Raw genomic sequence first — 20,407 nt, forward strand, 5'->3', positions numbered from 1 at the left:
ATGTCTCTCTCTCTCTCTTTGTGTGTGTGTGCTGTAGGATACCCTGATGTGAAAATCTTCTCGTGGGAGATATACTTGTCAGAGACGGGCTCATTACCGGCTCCTGCTCGAGCCTTTAAGTCTGTGAGTGTTGTCATACTGTACCTCGTGATGCCTGAGACTGTTTTGACGTGTGTTCCTCTCGCTCCACAGAGACCTCATCACGCTTTTCAGCTGAATATGAAGTTGGAGGCAGTCGACCAGAGGAATCCTGTTCTCATCCGAGTGGTATCGGTGGTGGACACAGATGACCATCGACTTCGGGTGAGAATCACATGAAAGTTATGTGTGTGTGTGTTGTCTATGATGCATCAGCAACTGTTAACCAGTCATTCAGAATGATATGAAGAAGACAGACACGAGCATCCTCAGCACACGCTAGTCGTGACCTGTGTGTTCTGAATCTGCAGATAATCATTAGGATTTGAGATTCAGAGTCAGAACTGTCCGTGTGAATCATAACAGCTGGTCTGGAGTCAGTCTGTCAGCTTGTATATAGTGACCATCGGATGTGCTGTCACGTTCAGACGCTGTTGCTCTTTTATTCTCACTTCTGAGCTGTGATAAAACCGTCATCGTGCCAGCGTTTCTCTCACATTCTGAACGTCTCATGAGATGTGAGTTGCCATATGAAGATGAACATCTCAAGGGAATGTGAAAACTGTGAAGTCAAGCTGTTCATCGGAAGCGTCTCGGGACGTTTGGTATCTTTAGCAGCATCGCTGGCACACACGTCACTGTAGACCTGCACCCAAAAGCACAAAACACCATCAGATATAACAAACACAAATCTGCATAAATATTGCCTTTACGTTTTAGGCAATTTTCTTTTCTTTGTTTGATGTTTTTCATGTTTCTGGTGGGGTGAACTGATCCGTTTTTTCTTGCTCAGATTCATTTTGATGGCTGGACAGAGGATTATGATTATTGGATGGACGCAGACAGTCCAGACATTCATCCTGCTGGCTGGTGCGCTAAAACTGGACATCCACTGCAGCCTCCTGTCAGTGAGTACCATCATCACCATCATCACCATCATGAGCCTAAAACAATGATATTTTATTACTCAGGATAAATGATGCATCTTGGTCTTCAGATTTGTATTGGTTAAAGAAATTACATTGGTAAGATTCAAACTGAGCAGCTTTACAGAAAACATACGATACATATTGATGGAGAAAAACAATATTTATTTAGAAATAGGAAAGGATTTTAATGGCACTGTTCTGTTCACAGCTCTACATACAAACTGATACAAAGATACTGAAAATGTCAACCTTACCATGAAATGATCTAGTTTTAACAAAGGTTTGTACTCGGGCTGTTATGGAAAATGAATGCGATTTATAAATGTTAACGCACCCGCCGCAGGTAAGCAGGTCATCTTACATTTCATACAGTTGGTTTGGTGACAAATATGATGCTGGCAACATCTTACTGCATGATATAACATACAGAATACTGTCAGAAACAAAGATACCTGTGCAAAAACGATGACCCTGAATGAGCTTTTGTCTCCTATTTATTTAGTTATGCCATCACACAAGCACATAGCATACCAGAGCTAGTTTTGTCCAGAAAACTACGAGTGCACATCATGTTGATGTTGCACAACAAATAAGTAAGAAATGAATATTACCATATATGTTATAGCATTGTCTGTTTTCTTAATCTTTAACGAAAATATGACCTATAAAACCTCCGGAAAAGTGTTGCGCGTGGTTTAGTTTCTATATGAATAGTTTCCGAACAAATTCAGAGAATCCAATGAATTAATGACATTTACCGCCACCTACTGGCAGTTTTGAACCTTGAATTAAACAGTATTCAAATAAAAAAGTGAAATAATTATAATACTAACAAATTGTTCATAATTTTTATATTTATTTACATTTACTTACCCTCATGTCGTCTTAAACCTGAATGACTATTTCTTAATGTTGGTAATTAAACTATTTTGGTCTATAATTATATACAAATAATATTTCTGCTCATAAAAAACTAAGTGATTGGTGTTTTAGCTCCTGAACCTCTGAAGCACGTTCTGTATTGTCTTCTAAAGTCTTTAAATGATATCGCCACATCATGTTATTAATTCAATTAGAAATATGAATCGCTTCACAGCCCTCGAGTTTGCTATACTAACAGCAAAGATGTCAATGAAAACTGTGTCGTTTTTTTGTCACAGCATTAGCGCATGTCTATTTCCTTTTTTTAAATAGAAAACATTTTCCTTAAACTTTAAACTCTAAAGTTTAGTCAAATATAAAGAGACGGTTCAGTACATGCGCAACAAATCACGTCCATCACGCAGGAATTGGCCTGATTCAGACAATACAAACAGATTTGAGTTTATTGTCAGTTTAGCTTGAAACGTTTTAAACAGGACTGCTTACACATGAGAGAGCATTTCAACAAACATTTAGCAACAACACACATGAAAACAACAGAGCAGTGACTTATGGGAAAGGATGCAGTGATGTGAGATAATGGCACTGTGATCTGTGTACAGGCGGTAAATGACGGCCATTATCCTTCAGTTAATTGTGTGTGCGAGAGGTTTTATTGCAGAGCGAGAAATAAGCGAGTGTTCCTTTCATCTGCGAACCCCAGAGCATGCTGGGAAAACTGCTGTTGAACAATGAGCTTTTCTTCACTTCCTCTTACTGATCGTCTTCTTCCTCTCGGTATCCTTGGAAACAGATTGGAACAGAGTGTGTGTGTGTGTGTGTGTGTGTTACAAATGTCATGACTGTATTTTTAGACTGAAATATAGACTGTAAGTGTTACAAATGATGTCTTGTGTGTTTTATTTCAGCTGGTGTAGTTTGTGTAGTTGACATCTACACAGAAATTAAACAAGTGAAAAGTCTTGCATTGTGTTGCGTTACTTACACTTTCTGGGTATTACACAAATGGATAGCAACATTCAAGAAGTGAATCATGTTATATGAAACCATATATGAAGTGTGTGTGTCTGATGTTGAACACATGTAAACGTGAGCTCTATTCACAGATAGCTTTGTGACGGTGTGTTCATAGGTTCTCAGGACCTGTTGGAGGTGTGTGAGCAGAGCGGTTGTCCCACCCCAGGCTGTCGAGGAGTGGGACACATCAAAGGAGCTCGATACTCTGGACATCACAGGTGTGTGTGTGTGCGTGTGTGTGTGCGTGCGTGTGTGTGCGTGCGTGCGTGCCTGCGTGTGCACATTCAACTCGGAGTAGATCGGACGTGTTTGAGTTTCATGAACATCATCTCAGTGATATTGAATCAGTGGTGAAAGTTTGCATCAGTCTTACACTCATGAAAAGATGTTTAAACGGTGTGAATATATCAGAATAGAAGAGTAAAATAATGTCTCTTTAGAACAGAAGAAAAGATGCTAATGTTTATGCGCCTGTGTGTCGCTTTGAATGAGGTGAATGAGCTGTAAGATTATGAAAGTACACAGTGAGACTTTTCTTTATATCAGCTGAATCTGCCGCTGCTGCAGAGAATCATAATCGTTTTGTGAAGCAGGAGAAGAATGAGAATTCTGTCATCATTTATAATATTCACTCATGTCGTGTCAAACCTGTTTGAGTTTCTTCTGCAGAACACAACAGAAGATATTTAGAAGAATGTTGATCAAACAACACTGAACACCATTGACTTTCAGTGTATGAACACAAAACCACTGAGACATTTCACCAAATATCTTCTGTTGTGTTTCATTGAAGAAAGACTCACAGACAGGTAACAAGCACATGGGTGAATAAATGATGACCGGATGTAGATGTTTGGTTGAGCTGTGTTCAGTGTGTAATCTAGATGCTTGAGATTTCATCTGTAGTTTTTATATGTTTTTTATAAGTTTTAAAGTAGTGATGCACTCATATGAAAACTGTGGGCCGAAACCCAAAATGACTTAAAAAACGTATTGAAATAGTTTTAATTTAATTGTATTCATTACACACACTTAAACCATGAAAATTAGGGAGAACATATTTTAAAACAATACAAAATATAAGATTTTTCCTTGGTCATTGCAACACATTAGGGATTTTGGAAACTAAGTCTTTTAATTCAGCTCTTTTACCAGTCATCTAAACATTAAAGTTTTAGACTTATTCTGTAATGATTATATGCATAAGAGTAGTCAAGTTCACATATGTAGAGTTTGTTTAAAGTTCGGCTTTAAAACACGGACGTGATCTCTGACTATAGAGAAACATAAACCCGGACACACATCATGTCAATGACGTTTTCAGTGCATCAGTAGTTTAAACCCTGTCACCGGCTGATGTTTTCTGTGTGTGTTTTTCTGAGATGTAAGCTGCTGTGTTTGCTCTGAGGTTTCAGTGAGCATCTTTAAACGTCATTCACCGCCGTGTGTGTGTTTATGAATAATGTATTATCATTATCAGACGTGGGCTGATCAGACGCATGCAGGAGACACAACATCAATCTCTTTCTCTTGAAGGATGCTGTGAGGATTTAGGAGGAATATTTCACTCAATGAAAAGAATTTACTGTATGATTATGAATGTTTGTGTAGTTCAGTGTGAGTTCAGATGGGTGTGTTGTTTGTGTAGCGCTGTGAAGATGGAGGGTATCCCATGAACACATCTGAATTTTGTGTAAATGTTTGGATATGAAGCCTCTTATAAAGCACAACAAAATGAGTGTAATTAAATGTCTGTGATGTTTCAGCGCTGTGGGATGTCCGTATTCTGACATCAATCTTAATAAAGACTCGGTTCTTCCCGATCGCTTGAGTGGAGAGATGCCGGGAACCGGAGCGGGTCGCCCCCGCAGAACTGAACCGGACCCTGACCTTCCTGCTGCTGACAGTAATGAGTGAGTGTTCACACACACACACACACATTCAATTTGATCTCATTGATGTGTATGAGACATCAAAGTAGTGCAAGTGTAAAAAGCTAAAGTCATGTAGAGAATCATTCTAGTGGAACTAGATGTAAATGAATGAGAATAAATGTTATCATGTGAGCTCTCTCAGACACCTGTTGTTCTGCCCTTTAAAAACATCTTCATTTATCACTGTCTTCCTGCAGAAAAGCCCTCACTTGTGCCCCGGCTCACCCGGAGAAACCCGCCGCTGGTGCCATGGAAACGGCAGTAAAGAAACCCGTGGGCTCAGAAACCAAACGAAGGTTAGATTCAATCCTTCATAAGCACATGACTGTGTGAATCACCACTTCTTTCTCTCTCTCTCTCTGTCTGTTTACTCGCAACACAAAATAACACAGTGACCAACAATATACCCGACAATAAATGTAATACCAGATAAATGAATGACAGATACTGAATAAAGTACATCAGATATCGATCAGCGCATCATTCTAAAGTAGGACACACAGGTTTAGTATCATCGTATGGACATGCCGTAGACCTTTTTTCTGTTATTTCTTGCCGCTGTCCTTCTGAAAGATTGCTATATGTCATTTAAATGTTCTGCATGAATCATTATTATTAGTCATAATAGTAAACTAATAGGTAAGAGCCTCCCATTGGATCGGCGGTCGAGGTTCAGCAATGTTATGTGCCCGAAGAATGAGGTCAGCTGAATATACTGAATGACCAGGTTATGTCTTCCCTGATGGCACCGCCATATTCCAAGATGAAAATGTCAGAATGAATCGAGCTCAAATTGTGAAAGAGTGGTTCAGGGAGCATGAGACACATGGATCGGCCACCACAGTCCAGACTTTATCCCCATTGAGAATCTTTGGGATGTCATGGAGAAAACTTTGCGCAGCGGCCCGACTCTCCCATCATCGATACAAGATCTTGGAGCAAAATTCTCCGGGTGTAAAAAATGGACATGCTGAATATTGCAGACGTTTATTGAATCGATGCCACCGCGAATGCGTGCCGTCATCAAAGCTAAAGGCGGTCCAACGAAATATTAGAGTGTGTGACTTTTTTTGGGACGGGCAGTGTATATGCCATGCGCTTGAAATTTAGTGATGTTGGTCTTGACCTGTCCTGAAATAAAATCCTAAAACCACTTGAGACCAATCCAGGAATGACTACAAATGCAGTCAAGACCAAGACAAGACCTGGAGTTTGAGTGTTCAAAGCCGACATAGCATCTGGGAATCTAGTATAGTAAAAAACTAAGGTATACTTTGTATATTCATACAGTAACTATTCATACAGTAACAGGTATTAAATCACTTAAAGCATGGTATTGTTATTGGTGCTGGTGGTCAAGTGAACTGTATGCCGTCACATTGTGCACTTTGAGTCCCCTTTCTGTTCCCCTTTCTCTCATCCCGTAATCTCCCTGCAAAGAGAGAAAAAGGTGGGTTTTTCAGTATCATCCACCTCGAAGTCATTACTTTCCCATTTGACTTGCACTACTCAAAGGCAGCCTCATGAAGTAATACCACACATGGCTAGTCAACTTGGTCCTGGATGGGTCAGCATCCTACAGAGTTTAATCAAACACACCTGAGCAAGCCAATCATTCTGGATTACTTTAAAATGATGAACGGGTGCTTGACTAGCCCTGCTATCGCTTATATACCATAATATTTACTGTAGTAAACAATAGCAGAATTCCCAGATACTACAGCCTTCCCTTGTGAAAATGAACCATGGTCAATATAGTTCAGCTATTGTAACCACAAAGTACAAAGCTCTAACCTCTGAGACACAGGAAAGCTGTAGTTTACTATAGTAAATGCAGCAATATACTATATTATTGTTTCATGTGATCACACTCAATACAAAAAAATTATAAATAAATAAGTTTAAATAATTAAAAAATATAAGTTAAATATCTTTTTTTCATTCATTGGTCTATTTTTAGAAAACTATATTTCTGTATTTCCTCATGGATTAGTTTTTGTATTTATTAAGGTTTAATTTTGGCAGGATTGGAATATTCCATACTAAGAAGATGTTGTGTTTTATATAAGTGTTCTTTAAATAAATGACATTATACATTTATTTCACAATTTTTAATTGTCTATAAGCTTTATTAATACAGTAATGTGTATGTTTCCTGTAGCTCAGCGGTTAGAGCATTGCGCTAGCAACGGCAAGGTCATGTGTTAATGAAATAAGGAGGAAAATGGTACTTGGGACATTTATTCCAGGTCCTTTGTCAGACAGTGTCAGCAATGAAGGTTATTGCATAGCGGGACAGATGAATTCAGAAACATCAGAGTAAACAAACAGTATGCTGCGTCTCAACTTAATAATGTCTGACGTTCTTCTTCAGGGTTGGCAGGCCATGTAAAGTACGGAAGATTGAAGAGCCATCACATGAGGAAGAAGGGGAGAGCGTGAGGTCAACGGTCATTGAAACCAAAGGTACCAATCTCCACTTCAGCACCCAAATATCATTCTCAACATCGAACCTCTGAATGAAAACTCCTGTTTGACTGAATGATCATCAGTGATATGACACGCAAGCATCAATATCAGCATCACCATATTTCTTACCTTTGATTCCTTGACACTCATCGTTCAGCTTTTCTTCAGGTGTTTATCTGCTCAAATCATTACACCAGACTTGATGTGACTTTCAGGATACAGGATACATTTGTGGTTTAATGTATGTGAAGAGAGATCAATGAGATGTTATGAGGAGACTCTCAGTGCCGTGACACAAAAATAGACACCAAAAGCTTGAACGGATGCTGACGCTGTTATTGTTGCTATGGCGAAGACAGTGATATTTACACAGAAGAGATGATGCATCACATCTGTCTCACAAACAGAACAATCACACAATTACATCACAATGTTCATCATATGCAATGGACACTGTGATTCATCACTGACATTTTCAGCCCATCCACTCAGGGACATGCCTGAAGATTTTTTATCGTATCTGCGTTTTGCCAACACGGATCCGGTGTTTTGGGAGCGTGAAACTGCAATTTGAAATCTGAAAACGCCACCCTTGCATTTTCGTGTGTACAGCCGATCTGTATATTTTCTCAAACGATGATGTCATCACCCCAGCGCGCAAAAATGATGCCCACGCTCCAAGTCGTCTATTGCATTTGATCTCTGTGGCAGAATTACAGCGTCACGTACTGATTTGGTGTTTATAATACTATCGTTTTGAGGCGGTGTAGCGGTTTCGTCAGATATTTCTTGACTTGACAACGTGAAAAGGAAAAAAGGTACCACTCTTGCTTCATGTGAAGGTGGCCTGATTAAAGGATTTTGTATACCATAGTGTTGTATCAAGATTCAATAAGAGGAAGGACGGAGACGGGATCGGCAAACGTAAAACAAGCTTTTCATTAAATAAATAAACAAACAATAAAACGAACTTAAAATACCGGCAGCTCCCTCACACTCGACGGCCGGCCATAGAAACATAATTAAACACAACATGAAGTCCAGGCCTGGTCATCTCTCGTCATACACTCCTGTCGCTCATCTTTTTATGCTCCCGGAGCTCCTCCGTGAGAGATGCGAGACCGGTGCAGCACAGCTGACGCTAGTTATCACTCACGGCCTTGCGCCTTTCCCTCACGGCTCTCGACCCGCCCTGCTCGCCACGAGTTTATTATATTATTTTCTAATTATAGAATTCTGTAGTATTTACTAAATAGTGTTTACTATTAAATGAATGCCACGACTGGCACACCTGAGATCCTTTCTCTCAAATGCTTCATTAATGGCCTCTTCTCAATGTACGTACAACTCAACTATGAGGACTGTCCTACTGGAGATCCTACCATGTCCGGCCGCAGGTTGATCGCTGCAATTTCCAAGGGGAAAGTAAGTCTGTGGTTTAAATAAATTTGCATTTCCCAATCCCTGGCTCTACTCTGGCCTGAATCTGAGGATATGTGCTTTTTAACCCTCCCGAATAAAGGGTTGGTGGAGGTTTGGTGGCATTTGCTGCCACTGTCTGGTTCTCTGCTGCTGCAGCCAAGCACTTAAGTACTTGATTGTGGCGCCATGTGTATCTCCCCTCTGTCAAGCTCTTCTTACAACCCACAAGAATATATTTGAGGTTTGCGGGAGCTGCACATAGGATCCTGTCCACACCAAACATGCAGATTTGTTGAGGGCAGCGCATCATATGTAGCTCTTATCATAAAACTTAGCCTGTTTGTTTCCATACTCCACAGCTCACTCCAAGTGATTTTGCTCCGTTCAATACCTTCCTACCTCATCAAGCGCCCTTGCTTGGCTTGATAGACCTCTCTGGCGCATCAACTTGCTTCCTCTTGACGCCGAACCTTTTCCACTACTAGGTGACGCGGTTCCTTTGGTGTTGCTTTTTGCCATATGGGTGTGGTTGACGCTCTCTCTCCAAGACCCCCTCTGCCATGTTAAACTTGGCCCACGATGTCCTTATGTCTGACGGCTGCCTTTGCATCGCCTACCGCTGTTGTTGGGTTCCATTTCCTCCCTGTCGCTACTGTTCCGGCAGCATCTCTTACACAGGGATCATAGGATTCTTTGAGCATGATCTCTAACCTTGCTTTGGTGCACTTATATTCCTCCACACGACTTGAAATGAAAAGCGTGAGATCCGTTCACTACAGACCTATTTTGCTAAGGCATTTGGTAGCCCAAGCCATTTTCTCAGTAGTGTACTCACCAATCTCTCCAGGTTCTTGGCTTGAGACACCATGAAAATTTCTGAACCCTTCTATTCCTGTTTGTCAGGGTGAATTAGCATGTAAAGGGTATAATCTCAGTGTCCGGCCTCCAGCACACAGCTTGACGCTTCATGAATGCTTATCTAAAATAGACTCAGTATTCGCACTCCTCTCCAGATGTGTGACGCTCTTCAACATTATAATATCATCTGGAAGCGCCATGACTCAAACCCTTCCCTGAAAACGACACAATTTTAGGAGAATTTAAACATGTCGAGTCGTCTTTTATATTTAGGAAACCATTCAATCGCTGGTTTGAGTCCTGCTTGGAGCGTACGGTTTGTTAAAGGGACAGTTCTCCCGCAAATGAAAATTCTGTCTTCATTTACTCACTCTCATGTTTTTCCAAACCTTTATAAATTTCTTTGTTCTAATAAACACAAAGGAAATATATGTGGAAGATTTTTTTGTGTTCATCAGAACAAAGACAAACAGGTTTGGAACAACCTTAGAATGTTAATTTAGGGTGAACTGTCCTCGTATGACATGTGATGAGCACAGAATTCTGATGATAATTTTCACTCAGTGCCGTATGAACATGATGTTTATTTTGTTATTTTAGCTTCACATGTCACACTGGAAACTAGTAGCTGGGTTTGCATTTAAAGTTGCGAATTTAGCTAAATGCGCAAAATCGTCACATAAAACATTTGGGAATATGCACCGTTTCCATCCGACTAATCAAGCGTCACTTCCTAATACACTGGCACTAAATATGACTAAGAAGAGTAAGAGAAGCCACTAAATATAATCATTACATAGTAATTACTTGCACAAGCAGACGAAACTCAATAAATGCGGTGCTTTTCTGGATGCCTGCTATTTGTGAAACACATCCGTGAGGCAATTACAGAAATACTTTGACGACTTGCGCGTCAGGTAAAGGCGTCTCATAATGCACTTACATTACTTTTTGGAGGAATTAATTCGGCAAACGTGTTTCCATTTCCCCTTATTCGCAAAAATGAAAAACCAACTTATTAACGTTTTTTTGTTACTCGTTTCTTATGCGAGACTTCAAAATGCCAAGAAACCTGGGTGATGGAAATCCGGCTAATGAAAACATCAGACGGATCAGATTGACCGGAAAAGATTGCCTCCTTGATCTGACGTGTTTTTAATAGTTATCTCTATTGAAATCTCTTATTTCTGCTTTATTGATACACGTTTAAAGCACCCCGGGGTTATATAAAGCACCGGTTATATTGAATCTATCAGGTTTTGCTATGCACAGGTCTATGTCTTTTGAAAATGAGCACTCATGCTGGCGCCAATCATATTATATCCGCTCCCTGCTGTCCGTGCCTGCCAGCATGTAAAGAGAATGGGTCACGTGACCTCCGGAGCTCTGTTGACTTTACATGGGAATAAAAGTGACAAGTTAATGGGAACCATTTCAGGGTGAATATCTGTGTTGTATTGTTTACTTTCACTGAATACTGCATGTTTACCTGTCTCTCTCTCTGTCTCTCTCTCCGTCAGTAGAGTTGAGTCTACAGCAGGCTCTTCATCAGTCTGTGTTTATGCCGTGTTCGGGCTCATCTCCCAGCATGCCTCAGTGTTGGGAGCAGCACAGTAAACTGCTGCCATCAGTCGCGGGCATCACAGCCAGTAAAGTGTCAGCGTGGAGCGTGGACGAGGTAAACACACTCTTCATCTCAAAGACCACACGTGACTGTATGTGTAAACAAACATCTTCATATATTTATTCAGTTGAATTCATGAGTGAGTTTGTGGTGGTATGTGAGCTGATGCAGGTTATTCAGGAGACACAGAATGAAGTCATTGATGTTTGTTGAGTTGTTGTGTTGTGTTGTCTATTGTTGCTTAATGTTGTTTTTGTGCAGGTGATGGAGTTTATTCGAGGTTTGCCGGGCTGTTTGGAGCAGGTGCGCACATTCAGAGAGGAGGTAAAACTCTTCATCATCATCACCAGCTTTAATTTAAACATTTCATCAACACAATGTACAGATGATGCTCATCAGTAGCATCTCTCTCTCTCTCTCTCTCTCTCTCTCTCTCTCTGTCTCTCTCTGTCTCTCTCTCTGTGTCTCTCTCTGTCTCTGTCTCTCTCTGTCTCTCTCTCTGTCTCTCTCTCTGTCTGTCTCTCTCTCTGTCTGTCTCTGTCTCTGTCTCTCTCTCTCTCTCTCTCTCTCTGTCTCTCTCTCTCTCTCTCTCTCTCTCTCTCTCTCTCTCTCTCTCTCTCTCTCTGTCTCTCTCTCTGTCTCTCTCTGTCTCTCTCTGTCTCTCTCTCTGTCTCTCTCTCTCTCTCTCTGTCTCTCTCTCTATCTGTCTCTATCTCTCTATCTCTCTGTCTCTCTCTCTCTCTCTCTCTCTCTCTCTCTCTCTCTCTGTCTCTCTCTGTGTGTCTCTCTCTATCTCTCTCTCTCTCTCTCTCTCCATTTCACGCTTCACACGAATCTACTTTTACAGATTTCTCCTGCGTGTGTATCATTACTACACCTGAAGAGTTCACGATCATATTCTGAGTTTCTCACACACAGACACACATCACTTTGCATTTACATGAACATTCCACTCAGACTTATTTGGGTTTTGTGTCAAATCTGTTCCTCAGAAAGCCTTGTTTTTGTCTGACATTTATGATTTCTGTGTGGTTTCAGCAAATCGATGGCGAGGCGTTCCTGTTACTAACGCAGGTGGACCTGGTTAAGATTCTCAGCATTAAACTGGGACCGGCTCTGAAGATCTACAACTCCATTCTGATGTTTAAAACAACAGAGACGTCTGGCTGTAATGAACTCTGACCTCATGATGTCAGCCGAATGAAAGGGCTGCTCGTGAACATTCAGAACGTATGAAACATTTACTTGATGTGAGAATGAATGAACTGAAGAAATACTAAATACTTAAATTCTCATCATTCATCATCTGTGTGACGTGCCCTTTCATTACAGTGTGTGTGTGTGTGTGCGTGCAGAGGGTTTACGGTTGAATATCCGAGCGACAGATAAACAACTGTGCTTCAGTCATCCTGTGATGTCATACATTTTCTTGTTTCTTTATACTTTACGAGGAAGAAATCTAATCTGTGTAATCTGTCGCTTCTCCTGATGAGTCCTGATTGTGTTTATGAGACTTTACAAATTGAATGTTTATTTAAAATCAATTGCTAATAATCTGCTCTTCATTTGGAAATATAATAACAAATCAAATCAGTATTATATTGAATGGGAGCCATTATTTGCATTCAATTTTATTTATATAGCGCTTTTCACAATGTGCATTGTTCCAAAGTAGCTTTAAAGGAGAAAACAAGAAAAACATAGAAAAGGTCAAACACAGCACAGTACATGATGTTTATTGAACAAGCAGGATCATTCTAGTAAATAATATCTAATGTCAGCAGTCTCCCGGTGAGCAAGCCAACACGGCCCTGTGGTGAGGAACCCAAACTCCAATGATAAATAACTGGAGACAAACACTTTGGGAGAAACCAGACTCAGCCAGGAGGACCAGTTCTCCTCTGACGTGTCACAGCTGCACTCACTGACTTTGATTATAAGTTTCTGAGTAAATGTTTATGAAAAATAAGGAGAGCTTATTAGTTGTGATTTATGAAATTTCATTTGTTGAAACTGTATAGGTCTAATTTTGTGATCGATATCAGACAACAAGTAATGTTATAAACAGGGAATATAGTAATGTTATAATGTAACTCAGTGCAGCTTTAACTTCAAACTGCTGTCATGTGATGTAAGTTAAGCATTAAATACTATTTAAGTATCTTAAATTTAGCATTAATGTGACATGTCTGTTTTTGCTCTGGTGGTGATGGAATTGCCCGAGATGGAGCTGGGATGGTCAGTCAGTCCGCAGGCTCTCACAGGAGAATGGCACAGGATTTTCAGATGTAGCTGGCTTAATCCCTAGTTAGGGATGGGCATCCCGAGGCGGGGGAGGAAGGCAGAAACGAGAATAATTAGCGTAGCTGCTGTTCATAATTTAATTTTATTATGCATTAAGTGAATGCTTGTCTTTAATCTAGATTTAAATTGGGCGAGTGTGTCTGATCCTGGAATAATATCAGGAAGTCTATTCCAGAGTTTAGGTGCTACGTATGAGAAAGCTCGACCTCCTTTGGTGGATTTAGTTATTCTAGGTGTTATCTAAAGTCCTGAGTTTTGAGATCTTAGAGAGCGTGATGGGTTGTAGTGTGATAGAAGCTCTGTTAGGTAGGTAGGGGCTAAACCCTTTAAGGCTTTATAAGTGATTAAAAGAACTTTAAAGTCAATACGATACTTAATGTGTAGCCAGTGAAGGGTTGATAACATTGGGGTTATGTGATGGTATTTCCTGGACCTGGTTAGAACTCTGGCAGCTGCGTTCTGAACTAACTGTAGTTTGTTTATTGATGATGAAGGACAAACACTAAGTAGTGCATTACAGTAGTCAAGTCTTGAGGTCATAAATGCATGAATAAGCTTCTCCACGTCAGCAACACACAGAATATTTCATCATTTGGCAACATTTCTTAGGTGGAAAAAGGCTGTTTTTGTGACATCTTTTATTGTATTTGTTGGAGTAACAGTACATCCTTCAATTTACAGGTTATAATCTGAAATATTTGCTTTACGTGTCTTTGGACCGATAAGTTATATTTCTGTTTTTTAGAATTTAAAAGAAGGAAATTACCAGTCATCCAAAGTTTTATATCTTCAATGCACTCTGCCAATTTGGATAGCTGGAAGGAATCATCTTGAGATATATAGCTGAGTATCATCTGCATAGCAATGGAACATAAATCCATGTTTTCTAATAATGTTTCCAATGGGCAGCATGTATATGGAGAACAGCAGGGGTCCTAGAACCGATCCCTGAGGTAATCCATCATTTACTTAAGATCTGAACTATTGTAGTGCCTGTCCCTCAATACCGGTATAATTGTTTAAGCGATCTAGAAGTATGTTATGGTCTACACGGTATCAAAGGCAGGACTAAGGTCAAGCAGGACCAGGAGTGAGATGTTACCTTTATCTGATGCTATAAGCAGGTCGTTTGTCATTTTAACGACTGCAGTTTCAGTGCTATGATGCGTCTAAAGCCTGAATGAAATTTTTCGTGTATGTCATTATTTTGTAAGAAAGAGCACAACTGATTGGACACTACTTTTTCTTGTATTTTAGACAGGTAACGGAGATTTGAAATCAATCTATAGTTTCCTAGTTCATTGGGGTCTAAGTTTGGTTTCTTGATAAGAGGCTTAATGACGGCCATCTTAAAGGGTCCTGGGACATGGCCTAGATTAATTGATAATGTTATAAATGGGCTCAATTGCAACAGGTAGTGACTCTTTTAATAATTTGGTTGGAATGGGGTCTAATATGTATCATTTCATATTTTGGGTTTTTGTCATATGAGCCAATAATGAACAAATTGTTTTGGATTTTGAGTTTTGTTTTATTAATATAAAAGTGTAGAAATAAGAAAGTTGAGCTCATTGGTGGCTGTAAAATTAAACTTTACAGTAATCCATTTACAAACGAATAAAGTGAAAACTGAGATGAAAAGATGATTGTCAACATAATGTTTTACTCATGTATTATGAAGAGAAATATGCAAAGACACGTGTTTAATGAATCAAAATAAAAATGATTACTGCTGGTAAGTGTTCAGTGTCTTGAATGCATGCATGACCCAAACATTCCCATTTACAATTTAGTCTCCGATGTTTCTCCTAAACATAGCTTATATGATAAATAAAAAGAGAATGAAATGAGACTGTAATTGCTGACAAACATGAAGAGTCTGGAGGTGTAAATGAATGTAGATTTGTGTGAAATAATCTGGATTTGAGTAAGTGTGATGAGAAATGTTTGAGTTGACATTGAGATCTTGTTGCTGACGTCTTTTCTCAAACTCTCATGACAGACACATTCGTGAGATTTCTGACTCTTTTTCTTATGAGAAACATCTGAGACGCAGATGAGTCTTAAACCATTTGCTGTTCATTGAATCTCATTGATGTAAATTACTGAGATATTGAAGAGTGTGTTTTTTCATTCTTATGGCTCGACCTTGTATTTCTAGCGGGATTATGTGTGGTTGTGTGGGGCTTACTTCATGAAACTATTTAGCCGACATTAAATTTGAACTTTTTTACATAAATTGGATAGAAATCTCAATCGTTTAATATATGTAACGTACATTTCACACACGAGTCGATCTTTGCAGTTGACGGTTATTTCTGGTCAGTGTGTTCTATGAAGAGAACAGTTTTCATGTTTATTGAGTTTGATATCAGTGGAAATAGTCTTGTATGTGTTGTGTTAGCCTCTGGAGATGTTGACATGTGTTGATGTGTCTATTAACACTCTCCTCATGATAACAGGACCAAACATGACTTTTTTGTCATTTATGTCTGAAGGGTGAATTTACTCTGGTCAGTCATTTTATCTGCAGATTAGTTGTCATTATGCTTTTAAAGAAAATAGACACACGTCAAAGATTCAGATCAATATTTCTCTATTGATTTCTCTAAAACTCATTGTCGTGTTGTGAATGATACTCTGGGATCATCTTATTGGGAAGATCTGTCAAAGTGAACATTAATGTATATGTGTGTAGAAGTTCGAAGTTCAGACTCTCAACAGTGATGTACAGAACATTAAGACAAATACACAAGGTATCCAACACTGTCATTTGAGAATCATCACATGTGGAAGAGATAAACTACATGTTCTTTTCATCAAATACAAAAATAAACCAGGTGATCAGATCCTTGAGGAACCCGGATGAGCTGTGTGTCATTGATAAAACAGACAGTCATGACTGACCAATCACAATCCAGATTTTCAGAGAGCTTTGTAACATGTTCAAATCACAACAGTCTCTGTGTGACAATCAGACGTGTCATTGAAACCATTACAGATGAACGACTGGAGCTGTCCATCATTCTGTTCGTCATTCTGCATTTGATGCTTTTTCCACTTTAGAAATGTTTATGGTTCATTTATTACAGTGTTTATTTATTGAGGCCTAAAGCATTTCACATGATCGGAGACATTGGAATGCACTACAGGAGGAACATGAAATGGGTGTGTGTGTGCGCTCTCATCATCTCTGTGTGAACTTGTTTTGCTTTTTCAGTGTCATGGCAACATGCATCAGCGTCACCATGGAGACCACACAGTCTAAATCTTAATGTTCTGAACGGCTGCCGGTGGCGTTCTGTGAGCTTGAGCGATGTGCCGAGGATCTTCATTATCAGAAGCATTATTACGTAACACGAAATAAATAATCATACCACATTTATAGTGGCTTTCTGTGAACTAATGCTGAAAAGCTCTTTAATAACAATCATTTATGTGATTCTCACTGCATAGGTTTGCTTCAGCACATGCATGTGTATTTCACAAATGTGCATAATAAATGCTTCATTAAAGATGTCGTTTTAAGTCGCTGTTTCTTTCGGTCGTCCGGTTGGTTGCTTTGTTTGTGTGGTTTAAGATGAAATTCACATCTCTCCACACTCAGTGTGTTTGTTATTTCAGCCCCGTCTGTTGCTCTTCTGTAATCTCTCTTCTCATCTTCTGCCTGCTGATGGGATTCAGTCCTGAAGTCTCACTGTGTTCGCTGCAGGCACAAACCAATAATACTAAATGCTTTATCAATATTAAAGGGATACTACACCCAAAAAGGAAAATTCTGTCATCATTTCATCACGTTCAAATCTGTATACATGTCTTATATATTTGGAGGAATGCTTGTAACCAAACAGATTTTGCCCCCCATAGTATAATTAACTTTATAATTTAGTTTGTTCTGTTGAACACAAAAGAAGACATTTTGAAGAATGTAGGAAAGCAAACAGTCCTGGAGCACTTTTGTCTAACATTGTGATTTTTTCTACTATGGCAGTCAATGGGGGCCAAAATCTGTCTGTTATAAGCATTCTTCAAAATATCTTTCTTTGTGTTACAAACACATTTATACACATTTGGAAAAACTCAAAGGTGAGTAAATGATGATTTTGGGTGAAGTATCCCTTTAACTTTAATAAGATGTGCACACATACATTAGTTGTTTAATGAAAAGATGAATGCCTCCGATTGTGTCTGTCAGTCTTGCACAGCCGAGAGAATGAGATGAAGTGAGAGAAGTCAAATCAAATCATCTTTATCTCTCAACAGTGTGAAAACGTGAAATATAGAATCACTTTGAAAATGTGTTCTTGAGTTTTTAACAATAGTCGATTGTATGTAGGCCATAATCCTTACAAGGTATTGTAAATTAAAGATTGTGAATGACATCTGTGTACAGCGCACTGTATATTTTGAGTTCTATTTCTTTCTCAGTTTTTCTTGTGTATATTTTCCAGGTTAGAAAGATGTTTTCTGATAAATGCCTGAATGATCATGCTGTGGTATGCAGTGCACACACTAATAAAAACACATCATGTGTGTATATTTATGTGACTTGAAACTTTAAACATTTATTAATGTCAGGAGAGAAATGTCTCCCACTGTTGTGCTATCAACATGGAAAATATGACTTGCCCGTCGAGATTAGAAACAGATGAGATTCCATAGCCTGCGTTCTGCTTGAGGAAAAGATGTTTTCAGGAGAAATATCCAGAGTCTATAATACATATAAAACGGTAAACAAAGTTACATGGAGTCATTACGATTTTAATATTTGAAAATTTAATATACAGTCACTGTGGCCCAATCATGTGGTCATTTCTGTTTCTATAGAAACTAGACTTGTTTGTCTTTGATAAAATGTCAGAATAAAAGCCACTTTTCATTCAAAAGTGTGGGACAGGCACATTTACTTGAAAACTCTGAACAAGGATCAGTAAATAATACAAAAAATGTAAGATCCTGTGTATTAAACAATTCCTTTTGAAATAAGGCCAAATTGTAATTCAATTAACTTATTTGAAGTATTTTTACTTTGTGACCAAACAAAAATGGTGTTTGGACCTACAATTACAATTACATTTACATTGAGTCATTTACATTTATATCTCATGAATATTCCAGAGCTGAAGCCGTCAGTGAGACCCTAAATGTTATTCATCTGTTTTCATTATGAAATGTTGTAGTGTATAAAATGCAAAACGTGATGTTCTCTTAATAAAATCCTAATACAAGTTAAGCTTTTACTGAAGCACTTGTTCACATTATGGACGCGTCAGGATTTCCTGGGCTTTTGTCTCAGATCAGTCCTTCCATGAATGATGAGTTTGCAAACAGCACGGCCTTGTCTCGGTGCCAGGTGGGATTCTTCATGTTTTGTTTTCTCCCGAGCATGTCCCGAGCAAAAGCTCTCATTAACAGAAGAACGTGTGTATTTTTAGACACTCTTTGACTAGTGATGACACCTACGCTGTCTGCAGCTTCTCAATCCGCCTCTTCTGTACTGATGCATGAATTAAACGCTCCATCACCATCATGAAGAGCTCGCTGACAAACTCTTCTCATTCTCTTCATGTTACTGTCAGTCTCTCATCTTATGAACAAGTCATTAAACGTGTCTTTTCTTTAAGAAATGTGAAACATTGCCTTTTATTGGAAGTCTGCGGGGAATGAAAATAAAATCATCTTATGGAAAGGTGTGCAAAGGTTTTATGAACAGGATCATTTTCACTGTCCCAACATTAAGATTTCATTATTGTTCGCCCATTAGGGTGTGTGCTTCTCCATAGACATTCTTTGTGTTAATACCATCAGTTTAAGTGCTTAACCTTCACCTAAATCTCTAGCATCTTCTCTTTTCCCATGAAACAAAACATATTTAACATCGTGTTTAACTGAAGACAGGAGGTGAAATACATCGTGAATGGCATGAGGTTGAGTATATAATGAGAGATGCATTGTTGTTCAGTGATGATACACTGCTATTGTGTTTCTCATTATCGTCGCTGAAGCTCATCATACGGCTGTTACACCCGCTGTCAATGCAAACCACAAAACGAGTAGGAGAGGGGTCAGAGGAGTGAGTGACGTCCTTCGGATGAAACGTTAAATCGATGTCCTGGCTCTCTGTGGTCATTAAAAATCACATGTCCTGCAAATAAGAGTGGGGGTTGTAACCACCCGGCATCCTGGCCATGAACGACGAGAGAGAGAGAGAGTCTGCTTGAATAAACACAGAAAATCTTGTAAATAAAGAATTGTAGTAGATGAACTCTTTCACTGCAGTGTGTTTGTGTTTTAAAAGATTTACTCACAGAAAGGATTATGACTTTGAATCTCACAAAGAATTCATATTTGATTTGTTCTTTATATTGCGTGTTAATGCAACTTGATCAAGGTAAACAGATATGTCTTGTTGTCAATGCGTGACCCATAAATCCACAACAATCATTCGCTTTCATCCAAAGCGACTAACATTGCATTATCCTATATATTTATTCACAAGTATCTGCAATCCTCTAGGATCCAACACACAACCTTGCGTTGTTAACACAATGCTCTTACCACTGAGCTACAGGAAAGACACATTTTCAGCTGACATCACAGGACCGTATGTGGAGCTACAGATGATTTGTGAGGTGTAGGTCTACTGAAAGACTGAAGTGGTTCATATAGTTAATTAATGGATCCTGAAATTGTTTCGCTGCATTTATTATAATGGTCACAATCTAAAGGACAACTTGAGAGTCTGTAAAGAAATAATTTGACTTCACCAGCCAAACTATTTGTCTCTATTCACAGAAGATAACACGGCACATGTTCAACCATCTCTCCAA

At 39.1% G+C, this 20,407-nt stretch overlaps 1 protein-coding gene across 8 annotated transcripts in view; it reads left to right on the plus strand.

The window, feature by feature from the left end:
* l3mbtl3 (L3MBTL histone methyl-lysine binding protein 3) overlaps window positions 1-15,312 on the plus strand; it is a 29,719-nt gene extending 14,407 nt beyond the window's left edge. For 5 of the 8 annotated variants that reach the window (XM_079474941.1, XM_079474935.1, XM_079474938.1 and 2 more), the window contains 10 exons: window positions 38-123; window positions 193-303; window positions 932-1,046; window positions 3,082-3,184; window positions 4,733-4,879; window positions 5,098-5,196; window positions 7,275-7,366; window positions 11,170-11,327; window positions 11,535-11,597; window positions 12,312-15,312. In XM_079474941.1, coding sequence (XP_079331067.1) covers window positions 38-123; window positions 193-303; window positions 932-1,046; window positions 3,082-3,184; window positions 4,733-4,879; window positions 5,098-5,196; window positions 7,275-7,366; window positions 11,170-11,327; window positions 11,535-11,597; window positions 12,312-12,455 — 1,118 coding nt within the window. In that variant the 3' untranslated portion in view covers window positions 12,456-15,312. The remainder of the gene's footprint in view (window positions 1-37; window positions 124-192; window positions 304-931; window positions 1,047-3,081; window positions 3,185-4,732; window positions 4,880-5,097; window positions 5,197-7,274; window positions 7,367-11,169; window positions 11,328-11,534; window positions 11,598-12,311) is intronic. The other 3 variants (XM_079474942.1, XM_079474936.1, XM_079474939.1) reach the window with 1 other exon arrangement.
* Window positions 15,313-20,407: the final 5,095 nt, after the last annotated feature.

The sequence above is a fragment of the Barbatula barbatula genome (assembly GCF_947034865.1).
Source record: "Barbatula barbatula genome assembly, chromosome: 15".
NCBI classification, from domain to species: Eukaryota; Metazoa; Chordata; class Actinopteri; order Cypriniformes; family Nemacheilidae; genus Barbatula; species Barbatula barbatula.